The sequence below is a fragment of the Equus caballus genome, chromosome 9 (assembly GCF_041296265.1).
Source record: "Equus caballus isolate H_3958 breed thoroughbred chromosome 9, TB-T2T, whole genome shotgun sequence".
NCBI lineage: Eukaryota > Metazoa > Chordata > Mammalia > Perissodactyla > Equidae > Equus > Equus caballus.
In genome coordinates this window covers 57,727,013-57,747,412 of record NC_091692.1, presented here as the reverse complement: position 1 = coordinate 57,747,412, position 20,400 = coordinate 57,727,013, and the positions used below count along the sequence as shown (strand labels likewise).

At 53.6% G+C, this 20,400-nt stretch overlaps 1 protein-coding gene across 1 annotated transcript; it reads left to right on the top strand.

The window, feature by feature from the left end:
- The first annotated feature begins 922 nt into the window (after positions 1-922).
- On the top strand, positions 923-20,182 carry GDF6 (growth differentiation factor 6). Its single transcript, XM_023648732.2, has 2 exons — positions 923-2,409; positions 17,074-20,182. The coding sequence occupies exons 1-2, from the start codon at positions 1,986-1,988 to the stop codon at positions 18,033-18,035; spliced, it is 1,386 nt and encodes a 461-aa protein (XP_023504500.1). The 5' UTR covers positions 923-1,985; the 3' UTR covers positions 18,036-20,182.
- The last annotated feature ends 218 nt before the right edge of the window (positions 20,183-20,400 follow it).

Genomic DNA, 20,400 nt, shown 5'->3' with positions numbered 1-20,400 from the left:
TACAGCATTTATCTCATAAGACTATTTTGAAGATTAAATAAAATAATATATGTAAAGGGCTTAGAACCTTGTCAGATAAACAAGTTCTCTTGGGTGCTTGCCATTATCTGGGGGAGGCCAGTGCCCAGGGTAGAGGGCATAGCCCAGACCTCAAGGAAGTTAAAAAATGAAGGGAACCGGGAAAACTCCCTCCTCCTGCAGTCTGCCAGGTGAGTGGTCCCTGTAGGGACAGAAAAAGGGCTGAAAAGGCCCAAGGGAGGAGGGGGAAGAAAGTAACAGGGAGGAGAGTAGAGAGACTGGGAACCCTGCACATAGAGAGCAGCGCAGGGGAGGAAACCATCTGAGATCAAATAAAACCATAAAGAAAAGGGCAGGAAATGAAATAGAGATATTGGGCCGGGGAGCCACTCTTCTACAGTGTAGTGGGAAGAACACTGGGTTTGGGGTCTGAGCCCTGGCCTCTGTCCCTGGCTGCACTATCCCTTGGCTGAGTGTCCTTGGAAAAGTCATTTATCTGCTCTCAGTCTCATTTTTTTAAGCAGTAAAAGTGAAAATAGTAAGGACAATCTCACAGAGCTGTTGGGATGATTAAAGGAGAGAATTCATGGTTGGTGGCTGAGCACCTAATAAATGCACAGGGAAACTATGTCCATAGCGTTCCAGGGCACAGAGCACTGTGGGAGAGAAGCAGCCCTCCACCCCCACTTCCAGCGTCCAGGCCCCAGGAATGAGCGAGGCAGTGGGCGGGGAAGATAGGCACGGGGAATCTGGGGACAGATAAAGGAAACTCGTGATGGGGTGAGGCTGGGCTGAAGAGAACCAGATTGGGGAAGAGCCGCAAAGGGAGGGGTCCACTGGAAGGGGTGGGGGGAGGCCCAGGAGGGAGAGGGTGGGAAGGCAGAGAGAGATGGGAGAGCAGTGTGAGAAGAAAGCAGGCTGGGGAAAGAGGGATTGGAATGCAGAAGGAACTTGGGGAAGGAGGAAGTCCTGAAGGCGGAGGAAAAGAAGAGACGGAAAATGGGGATGCAGAGGAGGCGGGAGCCAGGCCTCCAGAGGGAAGAGGACCCAGGGAGCCGACGAAGGAGAAATGAAGTGGCTGAAGCCAGCGTTAGAAGAGGTTGGGGACTTGAGAGCAAAGCCTGGGGCCTGCAGGGGAGCGCAGCAGCTTTTAGCATCCATCTAGACTATAAAGACTCGTGGCCTTTGCCTGACCTCGAGGGTGGGGACCAGATGCCCTGTCTGTGGAGATCGCTACCCCACCGAAAGAAAGGGGCTGTGTAGAGCTGAGCTCTGCGAAAGGCAAGCGGCGAAGCTTCTCTGGTCCTGGGCAGGCCCCTGAGGGGAGCGAACGGCTGGCCTGGCGGTTGGGGCCAGGGACAGAAGGTATCACCGCCCGGAGCCAGCGCGCTGTCGGCTGCAGAGGCTCCTACACCGAGTGATCTCTGGGGGGCGCCGCAGCTTCCCTCCTCCTGGGCCGCACGCTCCCAGGAAAGTGGAGGTGGCTGGACAAGACCAAGAGTCGGCGCGGCCCTGCGAAGGGACCGAGCTTCGGACAGCGCTAGAGGGATTCTGGCGCTGCGGATGACCCAGGCTTCCGGGCCGCGGGGCGGCCGTGGCAGCCCTTCCCGGCCCGCGCTGGGAGCCGGCTCTGCGCGCACCGCACGGCAACCCCGCGCGTGTCCCGCGGGGGCGCTGCGTCTCCCTGCCACACGGGCACACCGCGGCCCCTCTCCCCCACACCTCCTGCCCGCACCACCCGGCCTCTCGTCCCACCCTCCGCTTCCCTCCCTTCCCTCCCCTCCCCTCCCCTCCCCTCCCGGCGAGGGGCGGGAGGGGGCGTGGCAGGGCCGGGGTTTGTGTGGCTGGGACCCGGCTCCTCGCACTCCGAGTCCGCCCGAGGAGCCGGGCCCCGGCCGCTGTCCAGCCGCTCTGTGCCCCTCGAGCCCTGTGCCGCCGCCTCTCGGGGAGACTGCCACTCACTCGCCATGGATACTCCCAGGGTCCTGCTCTCGGCCGTCTTCCTCATCAGTTTCCTGTGGGATTTGCCCGGTTTCCAACAGGCTTCCATCTCATCCTCGTCGTCCGCGGAGCTGGGCTCCGCCAAGGGAATACGAAGCCGCAGGGAAGGGAAGATGCCGCGGGCGCCGCAAGAGAGTGCCACTGCCCAGGCGCCCCTGGAGCGTCAGGAGCATCAGCCACAGCGGCAGGATGAGCCCCGGCGGCGGCGGCCGCCGAAGCAGCACCAGGCGCAGGAGTCGCCTGGCAGGGGCCCGCGCGTGGTGCCCCACGAGTACATGCTGTCAATCTACAGGACTTACTCCATCGCAGAGAAGCTGGGCATCAATGCCAGCTTTTTCCAGTCTTCCAAGTCGGCTAATACGATCACTAGCTTTGTAGACAGGGGACTAGGTAAGTGACAAAGAAGGCGCCTGACTCCTTTCCCCCCGGAGCTCCGCAGCCAGGGCGCTACTCTGGCACTGGCAGAAGGCTGCATTTGTGAATTCCCTTCCCGCTCTGGACACCACCCACTTTCTTTTCTTAAATTGTTTTTCTTCAAGCCAGAGTAAGTTTCTGAATGCGGCTGCAGATTTTATTCCAGTTTGCAATCCTCCCTTCCTCGCTTCCTTCTTTCCCTTCCTTCCTTTCTCTCTCCCTTCCTTCCTTCTTCCTCTTGTCTTTTGCAGAAAGCAGCGTGGTGGCCGCTCGTCTGGTGGCTGGTGGAGGAAGCATGGAGGACGGGAGGTGGCAGACAAATGACCGGGGCTAGAGAGGGATCGCGGCGGGGACTGAAGGAAGCCGTGCCACGGGGTCCCGGGTTGTGCGGCGTGCGCGGTCTAAGGCCTGAGCTACCTTAGCGGAGCGGGCGGGCCCTGGGGCATGAATGAGCGTTGGAAAGCCCGGAGCTGCGGTTCGCTCCGGGAAAAGCTCCGGTAGAAGCGAGTCCCACGGTCGGAGGATCGAGTCCGCGAGCAGCGTCTGGCAGTGCCCTGGCCCCGCCGCTGCGCGAGTTCTCGGCTCGTCCCCGCGCTGGGTGTGGGGATCGTCAGCCAGGCGGGAGCCCCGCGCCCTCGGGCGTTCTTGTTCCTACAGCGCGCTCTCGGCCGCTCCGAGGCCGAAACCAAGTCATTTCTGCAGAGGTAGCGGCAGCAACTGGTGCGGCGGGCGGGGGGCAGGGGCAAGGCAGCTAAGTTTGCGGGTTTGTCGCTACTCAATCCACACGGGTGCGTGGGGGTGCTCATCCATCTTTCTCAGCCAGGCAGCGCTCCTCTCTGCGCTTCTACCGGGGGCCTCGTCTCTGGTCCCCTCTGTGGGTGTGGGTGCATGCGTGGGTGTCTGCGGAAACCCCTGCGCTCCCTCCTTGCCACCCACATTGGTCCGCAGCTTGGCGAGCGCCTTCGAGAGCCTCGCGCTCTCCCTGTTTCCAGAAATTGGGGAAGGATCCACAGGCGCCGGGAACTCAGCTCCTAAAGAAGGGAGACAATAACATGAAAGGAGACAGGAAAGGAAGGGAGAAAAAGGCTAGGAAGAGGACAGGGGAGGAAGAGGACAAGAAGAAAGGAAAGAGGACATAAAAGAGATTTAGGCAGCTATCCACTCTGCTATCCTGCCCAGACCTAGCTCCGCGGCTTTGACGCGTTCCAGGTCTCCCACTTCCAGGTCAGTGAAAATTGGGTGGCCCAAGAACCCGCGAGCTCTGGGGTTTGGGTTGAGAGGGCTGCTCCGCCCTGGCTGCCTTGGGCACTTGCATGTCCTCGAAGCTCTTCAGAGCAGGCTAACGGCTCTGAGCCCCGGGCTCTTCCCAGGCTCCAGCCCCCATCCTCCTCTCTTGCAGCCGCCTTTCTTGCGGACAAGGGTCCTGCCCACGCTAGGTTCGCCGCTGCAGCCAGAGGTCAGCGAGGTCCATGAGCTGCTGAAAGGTCTGGGCGGAAAATTAACGGCGGGTATTTTATGGTGATTTTAGGACTACTAAAGTACCTTAGCAAATACACGTGGCTTCTCCGTAGCGCAGCAACTGAGTCCCTGGCCTCTGCGCTGCCAGCGCAGCTCGGGAGCGCAGCCAACTTCTGCCCCTCCACCCCCGGCTCAGTCTCCGTTGTCTCCTTCCCTCCAAATCTGCTTATCGTCCGCCTTCTCTACTGCCCTAGTCGAAGGAGAGAGAGACTAAGAAAGATCAGAGAAAATTCCCCAAGAGGTCTTTCCCCAAGGGAAGAAATCCCGGAGGCCCAGGCTGGCGGGCAGTTGGGCGCGCATTTTCTTCCCCCCCCCCACGAAGGGAAGTGGCAAGAATTTCTGCCCCTCCCCCAAGCAGGCACCCCTAATTCGTTCGCTGCGCACTGTGAGTCTGGCACGGGACCAAGAGACCCTGCAGGCTGTTCGGAGGTGTCTATCGAAGCCTGCAGCGTTCAGGCAAGTGTGAAGGGTCTCTGGGGGCTTCAGGTCCAGCTCAGACGCAGCCTCGCTTCACCCTTGCTCGCGCTGCAGCTTCTCCTCGGGCACCGAGCTGGGCGCCCCCGGAGGCAGGGAAAGGACTGGCTGAGAGCCCAGGCTAGGGGGGCCTCTGTTCCCGAGCCAAGGTCTCCAGGCTAGCCAGACCAAGATCCAGACGTCCGGCTTCATCTCCTGAAAGCCGTGGAGCTGCGCGCAGTCCCCGATCTGAGGAGATGCGGCTTGACCACCTGGACCTTAACTTCTAAGGCGCGGTCTCCTCCACGCCCTCAGGTTCGCAGAAAAAGCGAAAAAAGGCAGTTAGTTGACTGGAAAGGTGGTGTGGCTGATCCCACACCGCGCGGGGGCGAAGGAGTGCGGAACAGCGGGCTGGAGGGGGCGCGCAGAGGAGGGGGTTACGTTGCGGGCTACAGCCCCAGCTTGATAAAGGGAAAGCCTCACTTTCCCTCTCACTGATTTTGATTTGATGTGTCACCGGCGGTGACCTCAGGCTGGACCTTCCGGGGCTTGCTTAGCATCGGGCCCCTGATTGGAGTGTTTCAACTCAGCGATCTAATTGAGGGTTCATGTCATAACACATCAAACGGTGTCTAGTCTCCCGTGATGGAAGGGACCCGCCAGCCGCGCATCCCCGGCTCCTGGCGAGGACTTCCTCCCCTCTCACGTGGGGACTCTTAACCGCGCCAAACCCTCTAACATCCCCTCCCCCAACCCGTGGATGGCCTGGCCAGGAGGAAAGAGCAGCGAGCCAGCTTAGAGCTGGGCCAGCCCCACTAACTTGGCGCCTTGCCTCGGGGATGTTTAAATCGCCTTCGAGTGTGGCAGGCTTGGCTTTGAGGAGCGGGGGTCCCTCAGGGGGAGGAGTAAAGAAAGTGGAAGGAATCCTGAAGTCGGCTCACAAGGCATGAACTACTTATGCACAGTATTTGTAAAAAACCTTCCTCACCCGGGAACTTCGAAACCCTAAAAGTTACACCTGAAGCTTGCGATTAAGAGTGGGAGAACAGGGATAAATTCCGTCCCAAGTGAATGAAGAATGCTTTAGGCCCATAAAAAGGGTACGTTCTGCACTACCTCACCTCCTGTCACCTTCTCCCACATCTCCTGAGGACACCTTATTGCGAGTTGGTTTTTTTGTGTATGTGTCCTTCCTTTCAGCTTGCTCTCCAAACACCTAGAGGTAATAATAATAACCGAGATATGTTGAGCATTTACTGTGTGCCCAGTTCTGTGCTAAAATCTGTTACATGAATCATTTCATTTAATTCTAACAACAACCTCCAGGGAAAGTGCTATTATTACTGTTTTGCAGGTGAATTAAGGAAGACAGGTTAAGCAAATTGCTCAAGGTCACAGAGCTAGTGAGAAGAGTAGCTCATATCTTGTTCTAGACCCTGCATGCTTACCTATGGCACTATATGCATAGGGTAAGGGGTGAGGAAGTTTCTAAAGGATGGTGGCAAGAAGCAAAAGTAAAAAAAAAAAAAAAAAAAAAAAAAAGGCCGATTTCCCACCTAGCCAAATATTCCTCTGTAATGTCTTGAGACCCAGTTAGGAGCTGGAGTGGAGCCTTGGATGTGAGGGCCTGATTCTGTGCGGTGCCTTGCTTCCTCTTTGTAATCCTTGTAAAAGGCACAAGTCACGTTATCCCTGATCTTTTAAAATGCTTTCATATTGTGCTTTAAAAATGATTTTGGATCCATAAAGTGAGAAACTGTGTGCATGTGTGTCTTGGCGCAGTCTGAAGATCAGAATGGACCAGATTGGATATAGAGAAATTACAGTTAGCACAGGATGTAACTCATTAAAAGACCACTAGTCCTGGAGTCCTAGACCCCCAACTCTGGGGCCTGGGAAAGGCAGACAATTAGAACTTCTATGCATTCAATAAGCTGAGAGATAGTGGGGGACGGAGAGAGAAAGAAGCAAAACTCGGACTTTTAATTTGTGTAGTAAGAAATACCAGAAAATTCCAACAAGGGGGAAAATCCTCTCAAGGATGAGGAAACCAAAATGAGCCTAAGAACACTGCTGTGAGTTAGGTTTCCAGATGATTTTGAAATAAGAATACTCTTAAAATATTTTTTTTTTGGTGGTTGTTGTTGTCACAATAGGGCTCTCAGAAAGGAGGTGGTAGGGAACTGATAAAAACCAAAACGAGATCGGAACATCCTTGAGGAACTTGACACCCTAGAAATGAATCTCGGGAGGGTTTGCAGCCCATTGCTTGTTGGCTTCTCAGTTTCCCTTCTGGGTCGCGATGATCAGGGGGAAGGGCAGGGCGATTGTGGGGAAAGCCTTGCTGCGGGAAGGGCGTTCTAAGAGCTGCACAGTTCCCTCGCGACTAAAGTTCCTCTGGTGCCGCATGTTTATGCAAAACAGCGAGTTTCTGGGTGGACCTGGGCCGCAGAGTTGTGTAGTCAACGCAGCAGCGCTTTTGCCCGGACCCTGTTGTCGTTGGCAAGCGGAAAATGAAATATAAGCAGGGAAGTATTTTAATGGGGACGGAGGGAATTCACAACTGTTAATTATTTGGTGACCTTGTATTCGATTTGTTTCAGTCCCTTATAAAAACACTAATGCAGACCAGACGGCCAAGTGAGGAAGCCGGCAGAAGGTTCCAATCTAGGCTTTATTTCCCCGGAAAGAGGGAACAGCCTTGGAAAAGGATTGCTGAGCGTGCAAGTGTGTGCGTGTGAGGGCGCGGCCGCCTGAGCGCCAGCGCAGGGTTTGCGTCGCCATCGAGGTTCAGGGTCTTCCTCCCGCACGGTGAACTGGAAGGTCCTGGAAAAAGCCCGGCGGGAAGGGAAGGAAGCTTTAAACTAGAATTTTGTTCTGCTCTTCTGGTTGGAATGAGCAAAACATTTTTAAGGCCATAAAACCAATCCCTTAGCCCTTGGCTTATTGTTAAATAACAGTTACTGCCACCCCCATCCCTAAGGCCTTAACGGGCTGCCTTACAAGACCCTTACAAGGGTCATTTAGCTAGAAGCTAAGAACATCTAAAGTCTTCTGCATCGACAGTGCAGGTTGCGCCGGAACGGCGGGTGCGCTTCCTCGGCCGGGGAGGCTAATCTGAGAAGGAACTGCGCGTTTTCCCTCGGGCGGTGGGCTCTGGGGCTTTGGGAGTTTGCGTGGTAGACTTGCTGGTGGGGGAAGGGGATCGAAAAACGTGCTCAAACATCCTTGTAGTTTCTGCACATTAAAAATTAAAATTACCTAAGCCACAGCCCACGACAGGCCTTGTGAATCCCTTCTCCCGAAAAGTGAATCAGGACATGACAGCTCCCCTCCCCGACCAGAGAGGACGCCTGTCGCTTGAACCTTCGGGAAACGCAGGGTGTTGCGCCCATGGAGGCCCTAGCGCCACGCGTTTTCCCCAGCTGGAGTTCTCGGGCTTCCAGCTGCGCACCTCCTTGAAATTGGTGACGTCTTCCTGGGGAGGCTTGGGGAAAGGGAGAAGGGAACGGGACGGAGAGCTGTGGGAAAGATAGTATGACAGAAACAGGGTAGAACGAAAACCTTTGTTTCCTGCCAGGACTGCTGCGTTCATCAAATGACCCAGAGCAAATCAACAATAATCCCTGGGGGCTTTTAAGTAAAGTAAAGGGTATTAGTTCGTTAACCCTGCTCAAGAGATGCTTTCTGGACCGGATCCGTCCGAGTCCGAGCAGAGGCCGCGAGGTGAGGAAAGCGGGAATGAGAATCCACCACGCCATTTCGTTGCTTGGCATCTACCGCCTTTCTCCCCCACCTTAAAGCCATAGCTGTTTATTTTTAAGCTCAATGTCGGTTAAATGTTGTCCCCGTTCACAGGAATCAAACAGGTCCTCTTTGGTGTAATGGGTTCCAGGGCTGCCGTCCTCTGTCTTCCAGGACAGTCCGTTAGCGTTGCTGGGGGCCGAGGGTTGGGTCCACTTGGGGTGAGGGGCTGCTGGCGCTTGGAAGGCGCTGGCGGCGGGCGGCGCTGGCCAGCGTTCCCGGAGATGGGCGCGCTGCGCAGCGAAGGGCCCGGGCGCCTGGGGGCGGGGCACCGTTCAGGGAACCCCGCAGGCGGCGTAGCGGAGAGGGGACCGGCGGGCTTCTGGCCCAGGCTGGTGCAAAGTTAGCATGAGGAGCCCAGCAGAAAACAGAAGTCATGGCAGCGCGGACGCTTGGCTTTGGGGTCGGGAGGGGTTTACACACACGCACCCCCAATCCCTAAATAACGCAGGAACCAAAGAGATTCTGTGCGCCAGCTTTCCAAGTCTGACTTTTAAGCAAATTGGTCCAGCCTCCACTCCACTTCCCAGCCAACTGCCGCTTTGACTCCCTAGGGGAAGGGAAATGGAATAATGCTAGACGATGGCCCACGGGTGCCACTATGAATCTCACTTTGCTGACGTTATTTCGGGAGTCAGCCCAGGGTGAAAGCAGCCGAGAGGAGTTGCGGCAATCCATTCTTCAGAAGCTGCGCCCGGTCCAGGTCCAGCACTTTAGAGAACACATCACTGAGTTTTCTCCTGCGCAGGTCGCCTGGGCACTGAGGGTCCAACATCCTGCCCACCACAACACGCCAATTTGAACCACCCACCCCCGCCCCCTGCAACCTCAGAAGTGGTCCGGAAGGGGAAACCAAATAAAGTGGGAACCTTTTCTTCTACGTTTAATCTCGAAGATCTCAAGTCAAACGGTCCCATCATGTTCCAGTCCAGAGGACGGTTTCAAAACTGCGAATCTCCCCCTCCTCCCCCCTGGCCAGGGCCTGTGTCACTCCCCTGGGTTCACGGGTGACCCTACTGGAGGACGGTACAGGGAGGGCAGCCTCCAGCAGAGCAGCTTGGTCCAGGCCCTGCACTAGCGGCCCCAGGGGAAGGGCAGTGACCTGCGTAGGATGATGGCGCGGAGGACGTCTAGGCACAGCGGGAAGATGGGCAGAGAGGGTCCAGTGTGTGGGGACGGTACCAAACTTCCCTTTGGATTTCATCTGCAGTGATGTCAAATTAAGATTTGATTTGCTGTGGTCGGGAGCCCCGGGTGGGACCGCAATTCAAGGAAATGGCCCGGTGAACCGTCCCTGATCTCAGTTTTGGATCTCTGGCTCTTGGGCCACTCTTGAGAACGAACGGCTGGCCAGGAGAGTTTGCACCGACTTAGTTCATGGAAAATACTCTATAAATGAATCCATTTCATTCCGGAGAGACAAGAGACAGAAGGAGTCTCCTTGAAGCGCCTTCAGACTCTTGCTGGGGTTGACCAATACCTAGTGCCCAGTGTTCAGGGACAAGGGCTGGCCCACGTCTCCCGCCAGAAACTGGGGTGACTGCCACTGAAGGCTATGCTGAGGCTCCGAGGGTGGGCAGAATTAGGTTTTCAGTCAGGTGGAAGTCGGGGCTCCCCTTCCCTGCCCCTCACAACCTCACTCGTTTGCCTCACACTGAGCCAGAGCTTGCTGTGCTAAGGATGAGAATTCTCCTCTAGATCCAGGCAGGCCACCAGACCTGCTTAATCCCGTGAAGTTCATAAGGCCCAGGCCTGTCGGATAGAGGAGGACACAGGTTCATGGGTTGGGAGAAAGGGTGGAAAAAGCCTCTCTGAGACTCCATGGAGAACTGGCCTTGGGCCTCTCTGGTCTTTGAGAGAAGGAAAGGAGCTGAGAAATGCAGGGCAAGCTATTGGAGAAAACCTTGGGGAAGCCAAGAGACCCAGAGCGAAGCTGGGTGGGTGAGTGAGTGACAAGGAGGCATGCACACTGACCGACTGATGGGACTTTTGCCGGGGACTAGCGACGCTGGCCAGGCCTCACGTGGCAGCCCAAGGGGTCATTCACTGCTACAACGCCTCTCCCCTCCAAGGTGTTCCTGGTCCTTTGCTGGGTGGAGAAGATTGGGGACATGGCCCCCATCCTGACCCTAAATTGGCTCAGTGGCCAGATCGTGCCCCCAAAAAGGCGGCAAAGGGGGATATGGGAGTGGGTAAGGAGACCAACCCCCAGGCCTCTCAGGGCTGCTTCTGTTCAGCCCAGGAGTCAGATGGGTTGGCACATGGGCTGACACTGGGCCTGACCCCTCAGAGAAGGGAACAGGCAAGGAGGGCCCTGTCCATGATGAGGTTTAGGTCAGAGGTGGATTGTTCACCTGGCATTGTGAGAGGGACTGGAGTGTGCATTTGGCATGGCAGGACTGAGAAGGATCAGGTCCTGGTTGGGTGGGGGGTGGGGTAGGGGGCTCAAGGCCGAAGCCCCTATGGGCCTTTGCACTTGGCTAGACTTCAGATGGACAGGAACTGGACGCCTCTGCTTCTCTCTTCACCCACTCTGCTGATCACCTTTCTTCCACTTACTTCTGGAAATCTTGTTGAGAACACTGGACTGTGAGAGAAGGCCAAGGGGAGGACAGGTGCATCTTCCCCCTACCTGGATGTAGGTAGTTACAGTAATACTGGCCGTATTCATTGGTTGCTTCAGTGTGTCCTGCACTGTCCTTGGTGCTTTGACTCTGACCATTACAATGACCTTGCAAAGTAGGGGTAGTTTTCCTATTTTACGGAAAAGGCATATGAAGCTGGGAGAGATTATGTGACCCAGTCCATCCAAGGTGACCCAGCCACCAAGTCACTGGTCAGGATTCAAATCTATGTGTTTTAGACTCTAATTCCCATTCCACATTGTCAGTAGTCATCAACATCTGCATGTGTCTTCTGACTTCATTCCCACTCTTTCTCTCATTTGTCATCCCTCTCTCAGTGACTGTGAGCTGGCATTATTATCTCAATTTGTAGATGAGAAAATTAAGTTTCCTTGTAAGTTCTCTTTCAAAAGTCTAATTATTGGCATCCCTTCAGTTCTGATGATTCGAAAGTGAATGACTCTTGGAGGCCAGGGATTATTGCCCTTTTTCCAGGCATGGGCAGCATGAAAGAGCTGGAGACTTTGGGTTTCTACAAGACACAGAGGTCAAGGGCTGGGAAGCCTAGGGTAGTGGCACAGATACTGGAGGCAGACTGCTATGTTTACCTCTTACTACCTTGGGCAAGTCACTCTCAAGCTCTGTGTTTTAGTTTTCTCATCCATAACATGAGCATAATAGTGATTTCCCTCCCATACGTGGTTTTGAGGTGTAAATGAGTTATTATCAGAATTTAGATCATGCCCAACACACAGTAAGTGCTATACCAATGTTAGCTGTGGTTATGCTGGGTGATCAAGCAAGAGTACCCTGGAGAGGGTGAACTGTGTGGACTGCCTCCTGAATCCGCACCTCAGTGAGGATGCTTAGCAAGGTCAGCAGTTTCCAAGGCTCAGATCTCATCAGAGGCTAGACTCAGGACAAGAGTACAGGGGATGCCAGGGAGGTCCCAGTAGAGGGTAATTCCTGGAGCACAAATTACTCAGAGGCCTTCACATCCCATGGGAGAGGGCTGGTGTCTCATTTTAACTCACCCAGTACACTTGTGGACTTTGGCACCTCAGGACATTGCTGAAGCTGAGGGACCTAGGAAAGAAGAGACTCCAAACCCAGCCATGAATTCTCTGCTTGGAGGTCTTCTTCATTCTGGTAAAGATAAAAAGGGAAATCCTAGGGGAAGGCAGCTCACCTGGTGTTGATGGCATTGGTGAGGAATGTGTGTGCAGTGTCCTCCCTCTTGCTCCACCAACGAATCAGAACCCTGGAAGGGCATGGCCGCAGGTCTGAGGGCCTCACTTGGAATTAAGACCATGAGAACCTGTCCCTTAGTAATTGCAAGACTGTGGGCAAGTGAAGACACTTCGTAGAGCCCCAGTTTCCTCATCTATAAATGAGCATAAGAGCTGGGCAGGCCTGGGATGCTTGCGGTGAGGACTCAGGGACAGACCCATCAGAGCCCTGAGCAGTGCCTGGCACAAAGGCTGCCCCATAAGTGTTCAGTGCTGCTGTTGGCTCGAAAATGAGGGGTGGGGGAAAGGCTTAGGGGCAAAGACATCTGGAGTTTGCTTTGTAAAGAAAGGCGATTGTCCCCGTTCCTCTCATCCCCATCTAGGGGAGTGGGAAAGCCCTGTCATCTCGGCTTTCTGAGCCAGTGCCTAGTGCTAGGGTCTGTGCCTTCAGAGGACAAGCGGCCAAAGGCGTGGCGCGGCGGCGAGTGCAGGCGGGACGGGGAGATGGCAGCGGGGCGGCCAGAAGCCTGGCCAGTGGCCGTCCAGGGTCCCCTCGAATCCGGTGGATGGCAGTGGGATGCTTGAGGAGCGCTGGGGAGCCCACAGTCTGCGGCACGAAGAGCCCTGGGGGTCGGGAGAGCTGGAGCCGCCGGGGCACCCTCGGGGCCGGTGAGTGACAGAAAATCCAACCAGGATTTCCAACAGGGACCTCAAGCTGCATACATATCTCAGATGTGTCTTGGAAAAGATGCACTGTGGGCCCTTCCTGCCCCAAACCAAAACAAGTTGCGGGATTTCGGAAACCCTGTACAGTATGGTCCCAGGAGCTGCCAGCAGCCAAGGAGCGCAGATGGGCGGGCGAGGCGCGTTACCGGCCGCTGCGCGTCCCAAATTTAGGCCGCCGCGCTGGGGCTCAGGTTCCCGGTGTCCCGTCTTTGGCACCGTGGGCATCCTTTCCTAGCCAATCTGGTGTTTGCTTCTTAGCTTCCTCCAGCCACGTGCTGTGACCCTGCACAGATGACTACTACTTTTCTGAGCCAGTTTCCTCATTTAAAATGGGCGCTATAGTCCCTACTTTGCAAGAGGTTAGTTCTTTTTCTCGTTCCCTCATGTGCTTTCTTTTTTATTTTTTGTCGTTTCCACAGCAGAAGTGCACGTTTGAGGTGCCCTCAGCCTTTTCCCAACTTGTTTTTAACTCAAAAAAGGCTGACCTACTTATGAAGAATTCTCTTCAGACATGCGGGTGGTTTGCTCCTTCTCCTTGCCTCCCGCCTCTCCTTCCTCCACCCACCCGCCAGGGAAAGTTGATAAGCACATATCTAGCAATTGTAACTTGAAATGACTATATGTTTAATACTCAACAAATACTGAGTTCACTAGGATGTGAGCTAAGTTGTAACAAACCAGGTTGATGCAAATTAAAAGCAAAATAAAAAGCTCTCATGATGTTTTCCGGATCAATTTCAATTTAAAAGTCAAAAGCTAGGATTCACTTCCAGGATGTAAGAAAGTGCCACAAATAGATTTTGAAATGAAAAGTGCATGTTTGTAGACAGGGGCATGGGAGAGAGGGTCATTTGATGATATCAGCCCTCATTTATACAGGACTTAATGGGACAGGAGGCTTGTAGAAGTAAGTGTGAAGGGCCAGCTTCCTGACCACAGGTGGCCATGGCAGCAGAGCCAGGCCTTGTGATGCCAGGTCAGCAGACAAAGTGTCTGCAGGGTCTCAGCGGCTGGTGGCTTGTGCACTCCCCAGGTCGAATGCCTCCTCTGGGCTATTTCTGTGATGCATGGCTCCAGAGCAGGTCCAGACAGGTGGGGAATGTGGTCCTGTAGGGGAGGTGCACAGAGCGGCCACCTTCTCGGACCCTCTGTTTAGGGGTTAGAAGTTCTGGAGACCCAGTGAGAGTGCATGTGGCTGAAAGATTAAAAAAAATGTGGGGATGGCTGTGAGGGGTAGGAAGGGACTGGGAGGGACAGTCACCTTAGACCCTGCCCTGGTCCCTGAGCTTTGGAGGGCCTTGTTTTGTCCTGCCTCCAGGGTGCTCTCCCCACATGATGGGGAATCTGAAGAGCCAAAGGGGCACACTCCTCTAGATTAGTGGTTCTTAAAGTGGGATCCTCCACTAGCAGAATTGGCATCACCTGGGAACTAATTAGAAATGCAAATTCTGGGCCCCACCACGAACTTCTGGGCCCAAGAGAATTTGCATTTCTAACAAGTTCCTGTGTGATGCTAATAATGTCAATTTAGGGATTGTTCTAGGTTTAGTGGCTTTGAGAGCTACTACTCCATTGTACTGGAGCCACAGAGTTCTTGCCAAAATAGCCCTCAGTCCACTTCCAGGGCCTGGGCAGCTTCTTCATTGGGTCTGTCCTCCTAAGAGTAGATCACACCACTGATGTGTGCACCTGTAGGCCTAGGGAGCTTGGACCTGGGGGCGAGAGTGTCCACACGCAGGGGAGTGAGGCCCTCCAATTGTGGGATGGAGCTGGTATGGGGAGAGAAGGGAGTTAGGATATGGGCTGATGCTCCCGTTTGCACTCTTCTCTGAGCCCTGGAAAGAGTGAGAGTGGGCTGATCTTGCTGGAAAGATCATCAGAAATCCCAAGACTGCAGAATCAGTAGAGCCCGCTTTCTACAGATGCTTTCTTCTGTTTTGACCACTCTTGAGGACTGGAGAAATATGACTCAGACTATTTATTAGCCCACACTTAAAGAAAAGAAGGAAAACAAAAGCAGGCTGATCTCTCCATGTTGCATGAAAGAGAAATAAATCATTAGCCTTTACACCTGCCTAATGCTCTTCAGCCAATGACAAACTTCCTCAAGAGTTATGTAAGCAGACATGGAAATAACTTCCTAAGGGAGCACAGGTTTTAATCCTGGCAAGCCCTGCAAATACCATTTGGACTACATCCCCCATACCTTATACCCTGGCCACTTCTGGTTGCTTTTAGACTCCAGTACCTGGATTATAATAGTGAGGCAACGGGGCTTAGGGGCTAACTGCTCCAATTCTGGAATTAAGTAGATCTGGGTTTGTATCTCAACTTCACCACTTACCAGCCACCAGACGTTGGTAATTAACTTAATTTATCCAAGCCTTGGTTTTCCCGTCTGAAATGGGAATAATATGAGTACCTACCTTACAGAACTGTTCTGTGCTTGTGGATGAATTAAAGATGAAAAATATGCCTGCCCTCACAACATTTCACTGGTGCAGCAAGTGCCTTAGGTTTGTCCCTCTCATCACATCCTTAGTTTGGGGAGAGAGAAATATGAGAGGCAGGAAAGTGAGGCCTAAGGCGAAAGGTCCAGAGATCTGGGTGGTGGCCGAGCATTGTCAGACACAGGTATCTTAAAAGAAGAAAGTGTGCTGAATTCGCACTGATTTTAAAATGACCCTGGCTGGTTTGAAGGTCTTGGCTTCCATAAATCAACTGCCTCCAGCAGCTTTTCCCTTTTCACCTCTCTAACCCTCCCCACAGCTCCCTCTCAGGTTGGGACATGTGCAGCAGAGTGAGGCAGCCGGCTGGCGGTCAGCTCAGAATAGGGACTAGGTGTGGCTGAGGCTCCAGATCCAGTGCCCTGGGGCTACATCTGGACAGGCAGTGAGGGTTGGACTGGGACCCAGTGACACTTTTATTATTGAAATCGACCCAAACTTTACCAGCTTCTGGGGAAAGATGGGGGCTTTGGGGATTTTTGTATTTGCTGGGTTGTAAATATTTTATGAGAAGGCAGCCCAGGAAAATCTGGGTAGCTTTCCTCCTTGCACTCTGAAGTGGCATTGGCTTCACGCACAAATGTATCAAAAAAGAAGCCCAGTTTTGCCTTGGTCCCAAATAATTCGCCTTGGATTTTAAAAGCCTGTTATATGTCGCCATGAGCCCCAAATTTCTTTTTCTCACTTGTAACCAAAAATTTTGTCCTCATGATTAATTGCAAAGCAAGAAGATTTCAGACTGGGTAGGTGGAGGAGGGGAGAATATCACTGTGTGTGCGTGCGTGCGTGTCTATGGCTGAGGTTTAAAAAAGAAAGAAAAATCACGCAACAGCTATTCATTCTGTCAGCTTTGTGTTGGGCCTAAAAGATTCAGCAAAACTGCCTAATGGGCAGCAACTTCCACCCAGACCAGTGGGTCTAAACTAGGGCTGCACCACCAAATCACCTTGGAGCTTAAAAAAAAAAAAAAAAAAAAGCGAAGGAAAAGCCAACAAAAACCCAATACCCAGGCTCTGTCCTCAGATATTAATTCAATTGGCTGAAGTAAGCCCTGGTGCTGGTAATTTCTAAATTTTCTAGATGATTACAACAGACAACCAGATTGAGAATGACTGCTCTAGAAGTTTCTCACTTGTTGAGCTGCGTGTACTTTAGGCGCTGTGGTGAGCAAGATGGACGTGACACGGTCCGAGCTCCTCCGGGCCGGTGGAGGGGGGCGGGGTGTTCTTGGGAAAGACGGACCACTGAGGAGACAAATATGAACGAGATCATAGTAGATAGTGCTAAGTGCCGGGAAGATAATGAACCAGGGTCCTGCGATTGTGACCCAGGGAGGCTACTTCAGATCAGGGTGGTCGAGGATGGCTCTCGGAGGAGGGGACATTTGAACGAGACGTGAATGATGAGAATGAGCCAGCCCGAAGGAGGTCTGGGGGAGGCGCGGCCCAGGCTGGCGACCACAAAGGGCACATTAGTGGTTACGCAGGATCCTGGGGGACAACCCAGGAGGCTTCGGCCGCGGCCGCCTCTGCAGCAGCCACCGACTTCCGCCCTGGGAGTCTGGGGCTGATGGGAGGAGGGGGCCCGCCCTGGTGGCCCCCTCCCCTCGCCGAGCACCGGCCGGGCGGGGAGCCGGGGTGGTCAGGCCCCGGGCTGGCCGAGCTGGCCTCCCGGCCTGCCTGCCCCGCTCCCCGCCCTTTCCCTCCTGGGGCGGCCGCAAAGCACCGGGCTGATCTCCCCCTTAAGTGAAACTGACTGTAATTATTTTTTATCTCGCAGACGATCTCTCGCACACTCCTCTCCGGAGACAGAAGTATTTGTTTGATGTGTCCACGCTCTCAGACAAAGAAGAGCTGGTGGGCGCGGAGCTGCGGCTCTTTCGCCAGGCGCCCGCAGTGCCCTGGGGGCCGCCGGCCGGGCCACTCCACGTGCAGCTCTTCCCCTGCCTGTCGCCCCTGCAGCTGGACGCGCGGACCCTGGACCCGCAGGGGGCGCCCCGGGCCGGCTGGGAAGTCTTCGACGTGTGGCAGGGCCTGCGCCACCAGCCCTGGAAGCAGCTGTGCTTGGAGCTGCGGGCCTCGTGGGGCGAGCTGGGCGCCGGGGAGGACGAGGCGCGCGCGCCGGGGCCCCAGCAGCCGCCGCCCCCGGACCTGCGGAGTCTGGGCTTCGGCCGGAGGGTGCGGCCTCCGCAGGAGCGCGCCCTGCTCGTCGTGTTCACCAGATCCCAGCGCAAGAACCTGTTCGCGGAGATGCGCGAGCAGCTGGGCTCCGCCGAGGTTGCGGGCCCGAGCGGGGGCGCCGAGGGTTCCTGGCCGCCGCCGTCGGGCAGCCCGGACGTCGGGCCTTGGCTGCCCTCGCCCGGCCGCCGGCGGCGGCGCACGGCCTTCGCTAGCCGCCACGGCAAGCGGCACGGCAAGAAGTCGAGGCTGCGCTGCAGCAAGAAGCCCCTGCACGTGAACTTCAAGGAGCTGGGCTGGGACGACTGGATTATCGCGCCCCTGGAGTATGAGGCCTACCACTGCGAAGGCGTGTGCGACTTCCCGCTGCGCTCGCACCTGGAGCCCACCAACCACGCCATCATCCAGACGCTGATGAACTCCATGGATCCCGGCTCCACCCCGCCCAGCTGCTGCGTGCCCACCAAATTGACTCCCATCAGCATCCTGTACATCGACGCCGGCAATAACGTGGTCTACAAGCAGTATGAGGACATGGTGGTGGAGTCCTGCGGCTGCAGGTAGCGGCGCCTTTCCTGCCGCCTTGGCCCGGGCCGCAGGGGAGGCCTGACTGCTGAGAGGCGGGGGAGGAGCTGGCCTTGGAGGAGGCGGAGGGTGGGTGGGGAAACAGCCTGGACTAGCAGCCAAGTGGGGGAGGAGGGAGCTCGGCCTTCCCAGAACCTTCCACCTGTCAGCCCAGAGGGAGATACGGATTTTCACACCTTGCCTGGCCACCTTTGAAAAACAAGCCAAGGAGGATTTCTTTAGTTTTTTTCTTTATTATTGTGGCTTTGGATTTCCTTGTGTATCTCACAGGTTTTGATAGAAGGTGGGAGGAGGGGAGACACATACCTGTTTCTCAACTGCTCTATGGATTAAAAAAATAATAGTTTAAGAAGGGAAACAGCGTGAGAGGAAGAATCACCCTTGACCACATCTTGGTTTGATTGTTTTCTACCTGTGCAAAGAAGGTGGGATCTTTCTGGTCATGTCATAACCATGCCTTGTGACCTCCTGAGCAAAAAGTGTTAAAATAGAGGAATTGGCACCAGGAATAGGAAAGCCAGGATGGGCCCTGCCTTTAGAAGAGTTTTGAGAGGTGGGTCCCAGCCGGCCTGCGCTAGCTTGTGTAGCCGGCTCTGCCCTGCCCTCTCTGAGTAGAGGAAACTGGCAACCTGCATCTCGCCAGGGTACTTGGGTTGTTACCTTTACTGTTGCTCTTTCTGGTGGGAGAAAGGGTGTTGGTATGGATGGAATGACAAGAATGAGTCCAAATGGAACCCCTTGAAGGATAATGAGAAACCACAAGGCCTGCCTCTGAGGGGGCTGATACTGAGGTGTGTTAGACCCTGCTGGAGGGAACCCACCAAAAAGCCTTCTTGCTGTCTGTTTCTAATTGATTTCTTTGAACAGAATTTGCCAAAGTTCAGACATCCCCTATTCAGGGAAAGGTGATTTCCCAGTTAAACAAAAAATGGGCAGGGGTGGAGAGCTATCTGAGGAAGGAAGAGGCGCAGTGGAGGGATAGGACCCCAGAAGCAGAAGGGTGGAGTCGGGAGGGGAGGTGGTGTGCCCCAGGAAAGATGGGCTGCAGGGGCAGGCCAGGAACAGGAGAGAGAAGGATGAAAGGGGACGCAAGTCCCCGTCTCCAAAGTTTCTTTAAAATCTATATTCCCTCCCCTCTCTCTGACATTCCTGGAAGATTACCAGCCAGCAATAGCCCAGGGCTCCCCCAAAAGAATTGTTTCAGATTGTAATTACCAGTTAGGCAATGTTTTTAAAACTTAGTAATGAGGAACTGTGAAAAGAGCAAAGTGTTACATTGAGCTTGGGGTGGGCGCTGAGGAAGGCCAGTGAGGAAGGAGACAGGGATGGAATTCATCTTCCGGAAGGAAGCAGGAGAGAGCACAGCGCAACTTAAATACCCATTCCCAGACTGTCAAAAACATGAAGTTTCCCCCAACCTGCACCAGTGTTATTTTCAAACATTGCCCGTAAGTAGGCCCTTTGAAGAGTTGGCTTCCTTCTCATCTTTGACCATGAAATGGTTTAAACAAGGGAACTTGCACCAACCATTAAAAAAAGTTTTTGTTTCTCCTAAGTGGTTTTGCTCTCTCCCATCTTAACCTGTTGGTTGTTTGGTTCGGAGAACTACAAACTGTCCAAAAAAGGGTGAGAAGGATAATAAATGCTAGTATAAAGTGCTAAGTAAGAACAAAGACTTGGCCAGGAGAAATAATTTAAAATGCACATTTGCTGTGGATGCACTGTCGTTCTGTTAAGGCTGTATATATTTGTTTATTTAAGGTGACTGAAAGTGCAAAGAGGGAATGGACAGCATGCAATTCATCTTAATGTACAAAACGTTATATGCACTCAAATGTTATAATTTCTAATATTTTTAAAGTTTATATTCGAGTTGTACAAAGTTAAGCATTAATCAGATATTTCATTCTTTCATAATGTTATCATTTTCTTAAATATTATTACAAAAATTTAAGTCTGTCTAATGGAGAGTTTTTTTAAACTGTCTACCTCACTATAATACAAGTATTTTCAACACTAAAGTTACTAGAGGTCAATCGATATTCAAAACTTTTTTTACAGTACACTTTTCCTGGATGCTACTCAATCTAATACTGTATTATTAAACTCATTTTCCTCCTTAATAACTCAGCCTGGTTTATATGGATCTATTTAGAAAAATCATTTTCTGAAGGAATTATTGTCGGTGATATCTTGGTCCAGTATGGGACCAAATGTCTGAAAAGGCACTGATGTTTTGAAATCCATCGTTTAGAACATCGCACTTTTTCATCATAACTCCTCCATAACTCTCTTTTCATGAACTTTTCATTCACCAGATTAGAGCCGAATCCTTGTCAACTAT